Genomic DNA, 17491 nt, shown 5'->3' with positions numbered 1-17491 from the left:
CAGATCTGAGTAGCCACGTAATATTATGGTCTCTTCTTGTCTGGTACTTGATCACCAAGGATTTTCTAAGAAGGAAAAAAATGAATGACTGCTGGCTGTTTGTTGTGAACATCTTTTTAAAAGATTGGTTTAAGAGGGTTTTCATAGACTTTCCCCCTTTCTGAAATAAATACTTTTAGTGATTTTATTGGGTTAGGATTCGGTTGGCCCCAATTTGTTTAGTCTGTTTTCTTTGCAAATAATTGTCATTCTTCCATGGAAAGACTAGCAGCAAAACTTGAGTGTACCCTTCATTTCCCCACCCTAAACTTTTTATTAAGTTTTCTCCTGGAATCTGCTTACATTCAATTCTCAGGTATAGGCAACAGAATCTTACTTAGAGATACAGAATAGTAAAGTCCAAATTTAAAGCATGTTGTTAAAAATGGGAAGGGGGAACCTTGCTCCTGATTTAATAATAAACTTGAATTCCCTTTTGCAGTGTGACTTTTGACACAGTGAGAAGTCCAAAATGAAAACCAGAGAGGAGTGGAGGTCTTGACAGAAATGTGCCTTTAATTAGCCCCTGTAAAGGACCTTTTTATGGAAAAAAAATCAAGTTGAAAAGTTCACACACAGAACTTTATCTTTATTCTTGTAGCTTCTATTTGAAATCCTGGAATATTCAAACATACACTTCCATACAGTTAATGTTGGGGATGTCTATTAACAACTTCAAATGAACCAAACCACATTCCAGCTGAACGTCTCCAGTTTGGGTGGAAGATTTTCACAATTTTAACCAATCAGAAAAATAAACACATACAGATCTAATATACGTTTTGTCCAAAATGCCAAATAGTGGTAATGTGTACTTTGTAAGTATCTTTAAAAATGGGTTGATAATTTAGCAGCAACACACCTGCTTGTTAAGTAACTTTTTTTGCTACTTTTGGTTTGCGGGTACTGCTAAACATTGGCTGTTAAGAGCATGAAACATTGTATTTGTTCTAAATATACCTACTAGCTGTCCCTCTTGAACTGTGTGCTAAATGATGTTGATATCTAATGCTAAAAAGTCAAATATTCAATGTTTAGGTATTTTTAACTTTAAGCCATATGGCCAGGATATGGAGAACTACACATCTTTAATGGGGGGGAAAAAGATTTGAATGTATGTTTCTCAAACTTCACCCTCAATTTCTGTTCCTAACAAGGCAGTTTTGAACCTAAGGGATGTTTCAAAAATAGATTGAAATGAGGATCTGCTGTCTCAAGGAGAAGAACTGAAAAAATCCACTGGACAGCCATAAGGAATTGGGGTTGCTGAAAGTAGTTCTCTGGAACCTGATCTATATGCAAAAAACAAAAACAAAAACCTTCAAAGGGGCAGTATTCCTGAAAAGCTTGTCAGTATAGATGTAGAAGAACATGCCCTGCCCAAAGTATGTTACATCACTGTCACTTGTATTTCCTCTACTGTTAATGAGTTGGCCTCCAGGCATCCTCTTGAAAGGATACATGCTTACTGATTCAACTTAAATTTCAGTGTTCAGGAAATGAAGCAAGAGATATTAGAAGTGAATAGATGAATGTGATGAATTCTGTGACCAGCGTTTGGTCATAAGTCTCAGACTTAAGAAACGTGGCGAGGAAGATTTTGTTCCTTATTACTTTAAGATAATCTCTTCTGTATCTCTGTTATTTCCAGTGCTCATAAAGTTACTGTCTGCTTACTTTCTTTTTAAGTTGCTATATGAGTGGAATTTCTTATTGTAGTGAACTTGTGTAATGATGTAGTGAGAGAGATCCTTGTGCTTGACTGTACTTGGATTTTGATCTATCTTCACTGCAAAACAAAACCAATCCCCCCAAAAAATCTACTAGGGGAGGCACAAAAATGTCTACAAGACAACCCTTTTTATTTAATAATTATATGTATATGCCAGTTAACTCCAAAACAGCTTGGCAAAGTATGCATAGCTGTCTTTCTGACTTCATCTTCACAACAACTCTAAGAAATGGACCAAGGGGAGAGAAAGTGATATGATTTTTACATTTGGATACATGCCCAATTGTCCATGGTCTTCCTCAGTGTTAAAAACCAGCACTGAAACACTCTCTTACCACCTTGTATCAACTGACTAATAAAATGTGTCTGGATTAGATAATGATGGAATGTGTTAACAAATGGGTATACATTTTGTCTTTGTCAGTTCCCATTTCCTTGGAATCAGTAGAGTTATTGGAAAGGATGTTGAAACAAAAACCCACCAAACAGTGATACCTTTATTGGCCAACTGAAATGCACAATATACTTGTTGCAAGCTTCACTGGCTTCTTCATCAGGCAAGATGTTACACACCAAATAGGAGAAAAATTGGGAGATGTTAGTAAGATGCTTGCATTTCCCCCCCCCCCCCTTCTTAATTAAGATAGCATGTGGAAGGTATCTTTAGCAGGCTGGACCCTCCGCCTCTGGCCATGTGCCAATAGGGAGATTTTCAAAATCCAGGAGATTTAAAGTCTATTTGCATATCAACAAGGACTCCTCTTTTTCAATTCAATATGTCTCCATTCCTGTGAGGCCACAGGCTGCTCTGTAGGCAGAGGACAATGGATCCCTTAAGGGACATTTTGGTAAGTATAGAGACAAAACATGCTAATCCAGTCAAAATTGGAGAAGAAAAACATTGTTTTACCTTCTTAGAAGGTCCCAGTCCACTGGCTCACTCTTTATGGTTCTTCTGTTGCAGCGACATGGTATCTCACAATCCAGAAAACATGCAGGGGTAGCTGTGTTGGCCATTTTATGGGAGTCAAAAACAGACAAACAAAGCAATAACAGCTCCCCCCAACCCCCCCCCCCACTGTTATTTGTTAGTAGCCAGGGCCTACATTACAATTTACTTTTAGGAAAATGCTGTTTCAGTTTGCATTTTCCCATTGGTGTTATGATGTTTATTGAACAGAGTTTGTGTATTTTTTTTAGATTGAAATGGGAATTTGTGTCTGCATCTAATGCCCAGAACTGTGATCAGAGCAAGAATCAGATCCTTGATGTCCCCGTACCTTCCCATCCCAGTAAAATTTATCTGTTTACTTAATTATTATTGTATTCCTGTGATGTTCTTTTAGCCTGTGTCTATATTTACTAAACATTAATGGGTTTAGGTTTGCGGTTTCATTTTGTAATCTTTATCCATTCCCCTTTCTCATTCATAAGCTTCAGCGAATCTGAGACTGGGGAAAAGATCCCAAGAGCCAATTAGCCCTACAGAAATTAAGAAGACTAAGCATTACTGTTTGTGCTAGAACATATGCCCTTTGTCCATTATAGAGATTCATCAGAAGACTGATTCTAGTGTCAAGACCTGGCAACGAGAGTTTGGGGTTTGTTTGGGGATATATATTTTTTTGCACTTTCCCAAAGGGGATGAAAAGCATTTGAGATGGTGCTTCTAACCAAAGCCAGTGCGTTTCCTTGCTTAACACTTTTGCCAAGGATTATCCAGCAACAGAAAGCTCCATTATATGAAAGAAAAGTGGTGGACTTGTAAACATTTGTTTGCGCAAAATCTTGACAGCATCTCTCCGTTTCTTCAAAGGAAATATTTTATTTCAGCAATCGAGTGTATATTACCTTTATGCTTTGATTTATTTTATTTTTTAAACAAATCCTTCATTCTAACCCCCCACCCATTGTGTTTCTGAAGCAGTGGGAAGAACGTATATTTGTTATTGATTTCTGCATTGTGCCTAAAGCATGTTTCTTTAAAAGGGACCCAGAAAAAAGAATAAAATTTTGCTGCAGTTCAGCATTATTTTTGTTGTGTTTGAAAAATTGTTATGACAAGACTGAAATATAATACAGAGGTTTCTCAATCTTTCCTACTTCTAGCATCTTGGGGTTTTTTGTCAAATGAACAACTTAGTGCAATACTGCCATCTACTGTTATTTTTGTTGGGGAAGCAGAATGTTCACTCAGGATATTGTATTTGTTTGCAGACTTTAACATCCCACGCAGCCACTTCACTGAGAAAGTAAATGAGAGAGAGTGCATGTATAATTGGAAAAGTTTAAAAGGAAAAGCTTGTGATTCTGATCTCAACCATGCCAATCTTAACCTATCTTGCATTGCATGGACACACTTGTGTGAAGCACAAGTATGTGTAGCTAATTGCTTTGAGGTTGTCTTTGTTTGATAATTAGTGTTGAAACAATAAGGAGCAGAATCTTAAGCGGTTCAAAGAATTGCAGTTTAGACTGTTTTCTCCTGTAGTGGCTTTGTGTTTTGAAGAGTAAGCACAAATCCTTTTGCTTGCACAAAATCAGTTTAATGCTGTGTTTGTTGGCTTGCTCCCAAGTCAAATAAAGCCATCTTTGCAAAATCGTCTGTCTTCTTTCTACCAAGACAAAAGGCTTAGTCTTCCTTAAGGATTTAAAAGTCAGTTTTGTAAGTCTGTTTGTGTTTGTGTGTTTGGTCCCTCATGTTTTGCAACCGCAGCCCCAATAGTAAATTCTCTTTACTACGATTTGGGATTGTGTTTTGTTCTTAACAGCCATTGGTGGCATTCATGTTGGCAGTGCACCTTTTCTGTAATGGCAAATCAAATCAAACCCCACTTATCACATGAATCATTGTTAAAGTCAGCAGTAATCCACTGTGTAAAATCTACTCGTAAAAGCTGGAAGGAGGGAGTGGGGACTCAAACCTGGAACACATTAAATTAGTTCCACTATGTCCAGGGCAAGGCTCAGCATTGCTTGCTTAAGCAGGCAAAACGGAAACAGGCAGTTTATAACAAGCAGTCTGGTTTGAGAACAGTGGGGTTCATTTGAAAAAGATTTATATCCCTCACTTACATAAACATTACAAATGCAGGCTGCAAGGAGGGAGGCAAATCTTTATCAAAATCTTCCTTAAGAACTTTTTCATTGTGAATAAAATGGACAGCATGTGCTCTTGTTTGAAGAATCGCCAGTATTTGCACAATAATCTTTTTCAGGGCTCTTGGCTAATTAAAACACATTTTTTTCCACAGTGATCGCAGACCACCTACCATTAATTTTATTTTTTGTTGCTGAAATGAATGACAGAAGCAGGAGCATAGGGGACAGACCAAAAATGATTGGTGCATTGAAATTTCATTTACAGTTTTAAAGAGGCACCAACTGTGCTCAGATTTATAGCTACTTGCATTCTCAGTTATTAAAGAAAGCATGGCAAATTTGTTGGTTCTGTGATGACAACAAAACAACAGCACCTGAACAAACTTATAATATGTATAGTGTTATATAAGTTGAGAGTAAGAACTCTGAGCCCTGAAGTCTTGAATTCAAATGTCTCTTTCTCACTAGGATGGATCAGATACTGGAAAAAGTTGCTTTAGGGGACTAGGATTTCCAGAATTCCTGATCATCATGGTGATTCTAGGAGCTCTCTCTGTGAGTGAGTGAGTGAGTGAGTGAGTGAGTGAGTGAGTGTGTTTTCAAGTCACCTGTCGACTTATGGCAACCTCATGAATTTCATAGAGTTTTCTTAAGCAGAGATTCTTACAAAAGGAATTTTCAGAGCTGGTTCTGCCAGTTCCTTCCTCTAGTTTATTCCATAAAAATTACCTGTCTAAACTCTGGGATAGACATAAACAAGCCCCCTTCTTTTAGCACTAGCCTCCTATCTTCAGTGTAGAGATAATATTCCTTACTTTAGCACATGTTTGTAAGGACTACGGTGGGAATGTCTGTGAGCATTCAGAAAGCACTATAGTGGGCCCTTGGTATTGGCTGGGGTTTGGTTCCAGGAGCCCCCATGGATACCAAAATCTGTGGATGTTCAAATCCCATTCCATAAAATGGATAGTAAAATGGAGATAACTGTATAAAAATAGCAATATCAAGATTTTCTTTTTGGAATTTATATATTTTAAAAAATATTTTCAACTCATGGAGGCTTGAATCCATGGATAAAAAATCCGTGGATATGTAGGGCCGGCTATATATTGATGCTCCCTTATTTTGTTCAATTTATCAAAAGCTGGTGCACTAACCAGGCACTGAATATTTTTTTAATATCAAAACTATCTTCTGCTTTATACATTATGTAAAATTTATTTCTAAAAGCATCCACTGTACTTGATTTCTGTGGAAACCTTGGGTGGTCAAAAGAGATGTGGATGAAAATCTTCCAAACAGAGCCCTGAAACCAGTATCTGTGGTTAGCACTTATATAATATTGTTATCACCATTAATACCCTACCTTCCCACTATGTGGATTTGCTTTGTCTTCCCCTGCAGACCAACAGTTTTAATTGACAAGTTGACGTAGGAAGCACTCTCTGTTTAAACTGTTCTTTGCAGCTGGGTGAGTGGCAGCAGGATAGACTGATTGAGGTTGCTCCTTTAGTAGTTGAACCTGGTGGCAATTATAATTATTGGAAACCTAAGCCATGTCACTGGTAGGACGGGATGTTTTTGTATGTGGTAAAATCTATACAAGCACACTTACCTTGCAATAGAAAAAAGCATCTGTTAACATGCATTCTACAACATCAAATATTATAACATTGTTGTAGTTCTTTATAGATAATATCTTTATCCATGGTGTTTGCCAATAGCATGAACAATTCATGTCATTTGACATGAGTTAGTTTGATTTGCCTTTTAAAAAGTTTCTCAATGAGTTATATATGCTGGACTTTAGTGGTATTTATTTTCTTTTTTTCTTGGCTTAATTTATATCTCATCTTTCAAATTAAGGCAGCAGAAAATGCAGTAAGATACATACTGGATCACTGAAAATAAACAATGTTTAGACAATTTCAAAGAGGATAGTTGTATTAGTCTGTTGTCTCATTACATTAGTTCAGAGAGAGCAGCTGATTTGTTGCAAAAACAAAGTTATCTTGTGGCACCTTAAAGACTAATTTTATTATGGTTTAAAGTGCTTTGTTTTAACATCCTATTCCTGTTGGTCCACCACCAAACCAATAAATTATAGCAAAATAGCTGTAAATATGTGTTTACCTCTAAATAGGTGCAAATACAGTATTACCTAGTACTAAAGTGTGTATGTGTGCCTGTGCCTGTGTGTGCCCACACTTGTGTTTGTTTGGAAAGGTTTGGCATCTGGCAATTACAGGTATTTAATTTGTTACTATGGAAGGGTCATTTGTGTTTAAGCCTTCTATTTATGGCATAATAAAATCAATAGAAGAATCTGACAGGTTCCACTGAGAAAAAACCAGAACAATCAAGAGGCTGAAAGTTTAATGAAGGCAGGAAATTGCCACTCAAAAAGGGAGGAATTCTCAGGAGGGTGGGAGTGACTGGGAGCCAAGGAAAGAGATTGCAAAGACTTTTTGTAGCACCATTTTCTGTAAAAGAGCTGGGAAAATAAGTATTAAACATGTCAGTAGCACAACCTAATCTTACAGCGATCTTGCTGTCTACTTCACTGATGGGTTTTGGAAAATGAAAGAAATGTATACTGTTATCCCTGTGGAATAAATCAGTTTAACTTAAGCAGGGACTAGGAAATGTAACTGCACATTGGTGGCAAAATGTTGGGTTTTTTCCCACTTTTGCTTAGGAAACTTTCTATTCTCTAGTTGTAAAGATATAGTACAGGTTGAGTCTCCCTTATCCAGAATTCCGAAATCCTAAATATTCCAAAACCAAAACTTTTTCCATGGGTGGCTGAGATAGTGACACCTTTGCTTTGTGATCGTTCAGTGTGCACAAACTCTGGGCTGAAACAGATGGCCCAAAAATGCCGGATTGGGGCCATTGTGGACCCACATGCCATGCCGCCACAGCAGCCCCACACCATGCCCCCAACCTGGCATTTTCCCGGTGCAAAAAGAAGCGGCAGAAAGAAATTACGAACCTCACCAACAAGTTGGGACTTTTTGTAAAATATTTGTTTTCCATAAAAAATGTGGGTTTGTGCAAAAGAACATCTCCTCAATAACCAAGGGTGTTATACAAAAAACAGTGGGGGTTTTACAGATACATGTTTTGCACCAAAACCTACGAGTTTCTACTTCTTCTTTTTCTTCTTCTTCTTTTGCAAATTTTTTTTTCCTAAAATACAATAATTTTAAAATGAATAGAAATGTTCATAATCTTACCCAGAAGGCTGAAAACTGCTTCAATTCTTTTTCTTGTACACAAGCACAGTTCACATCTCTACTTTGCATATATCAGCAGTAGGCAAGCAGATTACCTAAATTGTTTTTAATTTTAGAAATAGACAGAAAGGGTTCTGTGAAGAGCTAAGGAAGAACAGTGTTCTTATCTGATATGAGGTGGCTCTCTGTTTCTGGATAAGATCCTAAAGTGTAACATTATATCATTGAATACCAAACACACAAATATCCATGCCATTATATTCCTGATTTCTGTGTATGGCCATGAAAGCCGATGGGAAGAAAATTCTATTCAAGTGAAAATAACAGATAAGAAAAAAAAACCAACTCATTTGAAATGTGGTGCTGGAGGACAATTCTGCAGATACCATGGACTGCCAAAAAGGCAAATCAATCCAAAGTACCATAAGAGGATGTCAAGTCTGAATTCTCCCTAGTAGCCAAAATGACTAAGCTGAATCTGTTGTACTTTGACATATCATGAGAAGACAAAATGACCTTAACAGATTAGGGAGCTTGGCCAGAACTAACAAAATGCATTTCAGCAGGGAGAAATGCAAGGTAATACACTTAGGCAGAAAAAGTGAAATGCACAGATATAGGATTATATAGGATGATAGCTGGCTTGACAAACAGTACATGTGAAATGGATCTAGAAATCTTAGTAGGCCACAAGCTAAATATAAGTCAACAGTGTGTTGCAGCAGTGTAGTATCTAGATTGAGGAAAATAGTAATGCCACTCTATTCTGCTTTGGTCAGACCTCACCTTAAATACTATATCCAGTTCTGGCCAACACAATTCAAGAAAGATATTAACAAGCTAGAATGTCTCTAGAGAAGGGTAACAAAAATGGTGAAAGGTCAGGAAAACATACCTTTGAATAGTGTTTTAGAGAGCTGGGTATGTTTAGCCTGGAGAAGAGAAGGTTAAGAGATGGCATGATAGCCATATTTAAATATTTGAATATGTCACATTGAAGATGCAGCAAGCTTTTTTTTTACTGCTCCAGAGACTAAGACACGAAGCAATGGATTCAGGTTACAGAAAAGGAGATTCCACCTAAATACTAGGGGAAAAAATCCTGACAGAGCTTTCATCAGTGGAATATGCTGCTTTGGAGAGTTTTGGGGTCTCCTTTCGAGGTTTTTAAATAGAGGCTGGATGGTCATCTGTTGATAGTGCTTAGGTTGTGTATTCCAGCATGGCAGGGGGCTAGACTGGATGACCCTTGTGGTCTCTTCCAACTCTATGATTCTCTGATTCATTAGATAAGACAATAATGGTAAAGTAGAAGACAGTAGGAAAAGGAGAATGACTGATTTACAGGTAAGCCATGGCCCTTTAGTCTGCAAAACCTGAGCAGGGCTGTTGGTAACAAGGTGACTTAGAAGTCTCTCATTCATAGGGTCTCCACAAATCAAAAATCAACTTGACGGTAGTTATAAGTATGGGGCGCTAGGGTCCACGTACTGAACACGTATTACTGGACAGTCCAACAGCTTCAAGTTCTGTAGTAATGCTAACACCAGAATTTCACAGGACCCACCACATTAAAGTATGAGCTGTTAAATCAGCTTTCCTACCAGAAAGAAAGAAAGAAAACAAAAGGAAAACATGAACACATTTTTTTTACCATACAATGGTTCACATGGCATAGCCTCTGTGTGTGTGTGTGTGTTTGTTTTGTTTTGTTTTGTTTGCCCTTCAGTTGAGCTGTTTAGTAGTGTAAGGCTCTAAAGTTAAAAGTTGTGAGTGTTTTCCTCCTCTCAGTTCTGCATGGAAACATATTATTTTGTAAATTAATACTGTTACCTTACTTTGGAAAATATGTATTACTTCCCTTATGTCCTCCCATCTGCCAAAACATAGCCAGTGACATCACTGCTTCTCATTTAGGGTCAGCACATTATTCTGTAGCTCCAGTTTAACAGAAAACAGGCCAGTAAATAGAGAAGCACAAGGGGGAAATCTTCATACTAATAATAATAATATGGGAAGACAACATGGCAGAAAGTTGTCGTGGTGAGATCCACCTTGAACAGTGTGACTGTTTTTACGAAGGCTGTGGGAGGCTCAGAAGTGACCTTTTAAAAATTATTTTTACTGGCCCCCTTGATGATAGACAAACAAGGTTAACCTGAGGCCTACATAACCAGCAGGAAATTTGGGTCACAGATAGTTACATTTTAAAAAGGTTACTTTTAAAGGGCCGTTCAATCAGTTTAATTGATTGATGTGTAACAACACTGAGAACTCCTAAATCATTAGGAGCGGTGGCTAGTTAATGACAAAGTGCTAGAGGGTTTTGTAGAGACAAATGTCCTAATTCTCTGTGGTGTTTGTCTTCTCTCTCAAGGAATTGGCTAATTCCCTGTTTTCATTTGTGCTACAGCTCAGCTAGCTTGTTTATATAAAACATTCCTGTTTAGACATGACAGATTTTTTTTTGGTGAATGTATTTGAGTGAAAGGGCCAGAGTTAGAGTCCAGAGCTTACATGAAAACAGTTCCAGTTTCAATATGTGTCATCTCCAGAGAGTCACTGCCAACTGGTACAGGCAATGTTAAATGGCCTAATGGTTTGACTAAGTATGAAGTTCCTTCCTATGTGCAGACTGTATCAATTGCTGTTGTAGTTGTATGCCTTCTGACTTATGGAGACCCTAAAGTGACCCTATCATGGGATTTTCTTGGCAAGTTTCTTCACAGGAGGTTTGCCATTAGCATTCTCTGAGGCTGAGAGAATATGACCATCTATATTTTTCTGTGTAATTATGAGCCTCTCTTTCTGTTCAAAAGGTGCGGATTTCAAGGAGCATCAATGTTTATGCTCATAAACTAACACTAAATATTTATTTTCTTACTTATTATAACACTAGCTATTTATTTACTTATTTAATAAACTCCCCTTTCATTAGTTATTCCAAGGGTGACTAGCACCTTAAACAGAAATGTACTTGTTTGTTATAAAATAAAGTTAAATGCATTATAAAAGAAATGTAAATTTTAAAGCAGAAATGAGACATGAAACAGATAAGAAAAAGATGAAAAACACAAACAGCCATTAAAAATAATTAAGCACAGCCATTGAAATGACTTCCAAAAGCCTCTCCTTTTGACCACTCTGTGTAATACTATTAAAGGGATGGGGAGGAACTTCACTTGGGAAAAATTTCAGAGCCTAGATACATCCATGAAGTTGTCGTCCCCCTTTCCTAGTTAGGCTTGTTTCTGGGGTATTTGGGACACACAGGATGCACTGACCTGTGATGATGATATCAATGAGCAAACAGATTCATACAGGAGAGGATTATCCTTCAGATATCATGACCCCAAACAATAAAGCACTTCAAATACCAGCAGCAGCATGTTGAAACAAATTGGAAGGTAGTATAAGTTTTTTTCAGTCAGGTAACCACATGCTCCCAGTATGTGGACCCCATGAACAACCTGGACAAAGCATTCTGTCCTAATTTGCAATTTCTGAACACTCTTCAAAGGCAGGCCTGTGGGGAACATCTTGCATATGTCACCCTGGAAGTGCCTGCCATTTCAAGGAACAGACTGTATTCCTGATTCAAATCTATTTTTCTTTTTGGAAAGCTCAAAGCTGCTTATAGAGGATTCCTGTGATTTTTCCACTGATCCAGAATGTCAAGGCTTCAACAATACTATCACACATGATATTCCTAGGACACATCTGGCACCTACTGTGTGTCCAGGGACAGTTTTCCACCCTTACAACTCTCTGGGGACTGCATGGACAGTCAAAAATCCAAACCAACAAGAAACCCCAGAAAAGGCAGAAGTTAGTTTCTAGTTTTGGTGGAAAGGATGTATGGCATACAGTGCAGATGGCCCTTGCAACCTATTGAAAAGATAATTGCCACTCCTAGAAGCTTCAAAGAGAAGCTTTCACCTTTGTGCCAAACAAAGGGCAGTCTGAGGAGTTTGGACTCATTGCAGACTCTAAAGAAGTAGGGGAACACTTGGCCACATGTGACCTTTGACTTCTCTTGTGGAAGACCACCTTCCTCGTGGCGATGATGTCAGCTTGAAGGACAGGAGAGCTCTTTGCCCTACATGCCGATCCTCCATACCATAAATTCCATCGAGACAAGGTGGTATTAAGATTGGATATCTCCTTTCTCCCAAAAGTAGTCTCCACCTGCCACCTAAACCAGGACATCATGCTGCCTGGCTTCATTCACCTCTGATTTTGAGAAACCTCTACGTTCTCTCAACATCCGAAGAACCCTTGCATGCTATGTGGATAGAAACTTGAATTCAAGAAAGCCCACCAGGCTTTTTGTCTGTTACTTGACATCAACATTGGGCCTACCTGTTTCCTGCCAATGTCCCTTGAAATGATTGACTTCCATCATTCGCTTGGCATGTGAACTTGCCAAGAAAGACACACACACACCCAGTAACTGTGAGAACCCATTCTACTAGGGCAGTAGCTGCTTCTTCAGCCTTTCTGGTTGGTGTACCACTGGATAAAAGGTGTGCTATGCAGCTGCATGGTCTCAACCTTTGACATTTGTCTCCCATTATAGACTGGATGCTCAGTCCAGGACTGATGCATCCTTAGAAAGCAGTTTTGTTGTCCACCCTGAAGTGACACCTTTCATGACACCTATCTTAGTGGTAACGTTTCTACCTGTACTTGTTGGCTGTTAATAATGTTCCTTTTTTCCTTCCAAACATACCTTGTGGTATGGCATCAAACTCCCACTTCCAGGGCTGAGTAGCTTGTTAGTCACCCATTTGTGTGATTCACAGAGACCACAAAGAAGAAGGACAGGTTGCTTACCTGCAAGTGTGGTGTTTTGTTTTGTTTTTTGAGTCATCATCTGTTAATTTACACAAACCCATCCTCCCCTCCTAGTGTGTCATGACCTTTGCTCCTTGGAATGCTGCTATGAGGATTCTTTGGAACTGAAGTAAATGAGTGGGAATGGAGGATATATATGGGGTGGGCAGAGCTACTGTCAAAAATTAAGGCCAAGCTATACCAGAATGTTGTTAATATGCTCTGCACATGTGCAGTGACACCCATTTGTATTAATTCATAGATTCATGAATCCACACTCAAAGAAACACACTTACAGGTAAGCAACCTGTCCTTCTTGAATGTGGTGCTCAAAACTGGACACAGTGTTCCAGATGAGATCTGGCTGAAATAAACTAGAATGGTGCTACTACTATTGTTTGAAAGCCAAAGAATAAGTTGTGCAAAAGTAATCCAAATGAATGGCAAATTTTGACAACCTTTGCCTGCACATAAAATACAGCTCTGACCATTATATAACTCTTTTATATTAGCCTGAGTATACTTTTGAACTGAAAGACCTGTTTGGGTTTCTCCAGTGAATAACATTTTACTTTTTCTTTGAAAATGTTGGGGTGTTGCTTTAGATATAAGGGACTAAACGCCTTTAAAAGCTGTTTTAGGCATAGGCCTCTTCAGCCCCAGGATTGGGGACTTGGTTACAGAGCTCTAGCCATTCCTGAGTACTCTTCGATGTCAATAAATAGATGCTGCTCTTAAAAGTGAAAGTGCTTAGAGTTCAAACCTGGGCCACGTTTTACAGCTGTGACTGGCGCTCTTCCTCTGTATTTTTAACCAACAGCCAAAAAGATTCAGGTGCAAGGGCTGAGGCAGTGGTTGTAACGCAATCTCTTTTTCCCTCTGGAATCTTTGGTATGCCATTAAAAAGTTCTTGAGCACACTCTTTTTCACTCTCTAAATATCTTTAAATATAAAATTAATGTAAAACAAAACAAATAAACTGGAAGCTGGTACTTGCCACATTTTAAAAAAAATCATTTCCCCCCTGTTAATTGTCATAACTTTTAGATCCAAATACAGGCTTCAAGTTAAAAGGACATTAGTGTTGAAATAGTCCCAGCATCTCAGGACAGACTCAGACAGTCCTTTCCCCAGTCTCTAAACTGTTTTACAGAGGTAGCAGAGACGTTTAAGGAGGCAGTGGTACTCATTTTAAACTCACACATAGTGGAACCAAAAAATTTTAAGGCTTATTTTCTGGCAGATCTGAATTTTTCCAAATGTGATAAAAGAAGTATTGAACATGGTCACCATTTCAAAAATGTTTGATGCTTGATTACAGTCCAGTTTGGCCACACAAAATTAAGTAATTAGGTTTCAGATTGATTAGTTCTATATTTTCTTCAGCTTCTATCCCTGAAATCACTATGAAACACTGGCTTATGTTAGAATGGGATATCAATTTTCAAGACTAACACAGTGTCTGGAATAGACAAGTGACATTATAATGGAATTAACTTACAAAATGGATTGGAAGAACGATTGTAAAGAAACTGAAGCAGTATCATATATAAATATGCATTCTTAAGTCCCTAAAATTAATTCTTAATTTTTCTTGGTAAAACATATTTTTTCTCACACTGGTTTTCTCTACTTCTTATTTTCAGAGTATTGGGGAGTCAACATTACCTAGTGTCCTGAACCAATTGCTACCTATCATCAAGTCTCATAATAATAGGACAGATAATGATTATACTCCTGAAGATCTCCTTGTGTTGTTGGTTTATATTTACTCCATCGTTGGAGAAATTAAAACTGGAAAAGAGTTGGATAAAGCTGAAGGAGAAGTAAAAGAAGTCCTTGTCCAATCTATTTGTAATGAACCTGAGCTATCTGCCTTACTGCAGAAAATAACAGGTAAGTGTATATTTCTTGAACCCCTTGCAGAGAATATAAATTATCTTTCACCAGGGGACCCCCGGAGTTGTCTGCACTGGCCAAATAAAGTGGCTACAAATCAGTTTGAAGCCATGCAATTTAGATGACATACGAGGTGAAACTGGGATGAATTCGACACAAAGCCATGCTAAAAAAATGGAGCAAAAAGACATCCAGATGCTCCTACTTAATGCAAAAAATGCACACCATTGCACTGGCATATAAACAGCATGATGTGCATGTGGGAATCTGATCTGAATTATGTGCCTGTGGGAATCTGAACATCTAAACTGTTCTCTTTGGCACTGCCAAATAGAAACTATGACCTGAAACAGATGGGTATAAAAAGCTGACTTCCATGTGGCCCAAACTCAGCCCCAAAAGGAGCAGAAGTTTTCTGCTCTTTGCCTCTGTCCATTTGGTACCGTGGCAGGGGCTGGCATTGGGAGCATGGCGTTTGGTTGCCGTGATCCTGCAGCATCGGGGCAGGAGTGGCCTCTAGCTGCTGCTCCTTCTTGCCCATCCGTTCCACCCCAGTGTCTAAAATGAAGATAGAACACAGTAATGAAATATTGCGTATGTTAACTGATAAAAAAGGAATCAGCATAAAATTCTGCAAGTATGTTTTGTTATTCTTGAAATGACTTGTGTGAGACAAAGTGGCAAAGGTCTATAGATGTCATTTGCTCATGCTTCACATGAAAGATCAGCCCTACATAGTAACATACCAGAAACAGAATAATGGTAGGTAGGTGTTATAAAATAATTCCACCCTTCCCCGAACCTTTGGATATGTTGAAGTGCAACTCTACAGCACTCCAGCACATCTGGAAAAAACAGAGGAAACACAGGGCTTGTATAACGCATTTGACGGTATTTGAGGAAATGTGGGTTCCATTTTACTCACAGGCTTTAAACTTGCATAGTTTACCTGCAGGCTCATATTGTAACTTCAGTTAAATTTCCATAAATGCTTTCCATTTCTATTAAGCATTCAGTTGTATCATGCATGATGAAATAATGAATACATTAGAGTACAACTTAGTCTCATCTTTGATGTACTGATTGTTCAAAGCTTATTATCTGATAATGTTATTGAAATAAATCTTTGGAGAAATTTGCATGTTGCCCAAGAGTCAATGCCAAAATCAACATTTTGTATCAAAATAGATTTTGCTTGTATATTTCAAGATACTTTAATTTAGAATTAAATTCTAAATTTGTTTTGCTTGCCACATGTTCTAATCATCTAAAATTTAGATGATTAGAGAGCATGTGACAAATAACACAAGCCACTCTTCAATTTTTCCATAGTATAAAAACTTGATTGTAACAATCTTTAAATCCTGCCAGACATAGAATAGTACCGTATCCAATATAGCTGTTTGTATGAGAGATACAAAATAAACAACTGCCGTAGAACATAATACAGATGTTATTTAATAGCATGAACTCATGGCAGAAAAATGTCTAGTGTACATGAGAACAAAAGCAAAGCCATCCTGTATCACTTTTCTGGCACATTTAATAAAAATACTGTTCTCTCTATTGAACTAGAGACTTCAGAGAAAATGTGAGCAATCACTTTCTTCTTGTAGTTCATTTCTACACATCAGATGTTTATGGATACTAATCAGTTTAGTTAATAATCATAAACAACTACATCAGTTACAAACATCCATGGTAGCATATTGAACTGGTTTGTGTCTGCATGCACACACACGTAAGTAACATGATTCCTTAGGATTTCTTTAAAATGACAGATTTCCTAATTGCATACCAGGATATTGCTACACATTATTTTCCTTTTTTATTTAAACATTTATAAGCCACCTTTGGGGAACCTAGAAACACAGAAAGCTGCATTATACTGCATTGTCCATATAGTCTGATATTATAAACTCTTAACTGGCTGCAGATCTCTAGGGTTTTAGGAAGGATTCTTTGTCCTACCTGGAGATCCTTGGTATTCCCTTCTGGTCTCTTGTCTAAGTAGTAACTAGGCCCAACTGTGCTTAGCCAAGATCTAAGGAGATTTAAGCCCAAGACTTTGAAGGACTCTCAAAGGGTTTCAGGAATCACAAAGTTAGGGTTCAGGGCCTGTATGTGACCAGGAGACCACATTTTCCCTGCTCCTGATGTACACAATTATATCTGTTTGAATTCTAATTGCATTATAAATCAAGGTAAGCTGGCGAGTCTTTAGGACCTGTTTAATATCTTGTAATGATGAGTCTAGCAGCCATCAATGGGGACAGAGTTCCACAGGTGAAGACCACTGATCAGAAGTCCCTGTCACTCATGTCAGCCATTCTGATTGCTCTTACAGGTGGGTCCCCAAATAGGTCTGATTTCAGACTGTAGGTAGATTGCCATGGGTGAAAGTGTAAGAGGATTGCATCTCTATGTTGAATTTCCCTATTTCAGTCCATTCCACTAATTTATCTTACTCTTTTCCTGACCTTATTACTACATGCATTTCCCCACCCCTGCAAGCAACAGCCGGTGATGAGAAATGAGTTGGAACAATGTGTACCATAATGAGACATAGATATATTGAACCAAATGTGTTTTTAGTGAATGTTTAGTTCTGACCTCACATCTGTTTATGGGGAGGGGGCAGTAC

General features: G+C 38.1%; 1 protein-coding gene across 4 annotated transcripts in view; it reads left to right on the top strand.

Moving 5' to 3' along the window:
• Positions 1 to 17491, top strand: part of SCFD2 (sec1 family domain containing 2) — a 152649-nt gene that overhangs the window by 41602 nt on the left and 93556 nt on the right. For all 4 annotated transcript variants that reach the window (XR_016281296.1, XR_016281295.1, XM_089525227.1 and 1 more), the window contains exon 5: positions 14595 to 14844. Coding sequence is in view for 2 of the 4 variants with exons in the window: in XM_089525227.1 (XP_089381353.1) it covers positions 14595 to 14844 (250 nt within the window). In the remaining 2 variants the exon portion in view is untranslated. The remainder of the gene's footprint in view (positions 1 to 14594; positions 14845 to 17491) is intronic.

This window comes from Sceloporus occidentalis, unplaced genomic scaffold (assembly GCF_023333645.1).
Source record: "Sceloporus occidentalis isolate IW3139 unplaced genomic scaffold, rSceOcc1.0.p SCAF_5, whole genome shotgun sequence".
Lineage (NCBI taxonomy): Eukaryota > Metazoa > Chordata > Lepidosauria > Squamata > Phrynosomatidae > Sceloporus > Sceloporus occidentalis.
This window is presented reverse-complemented; position numbering and strand designations above follow the sequence as displayed.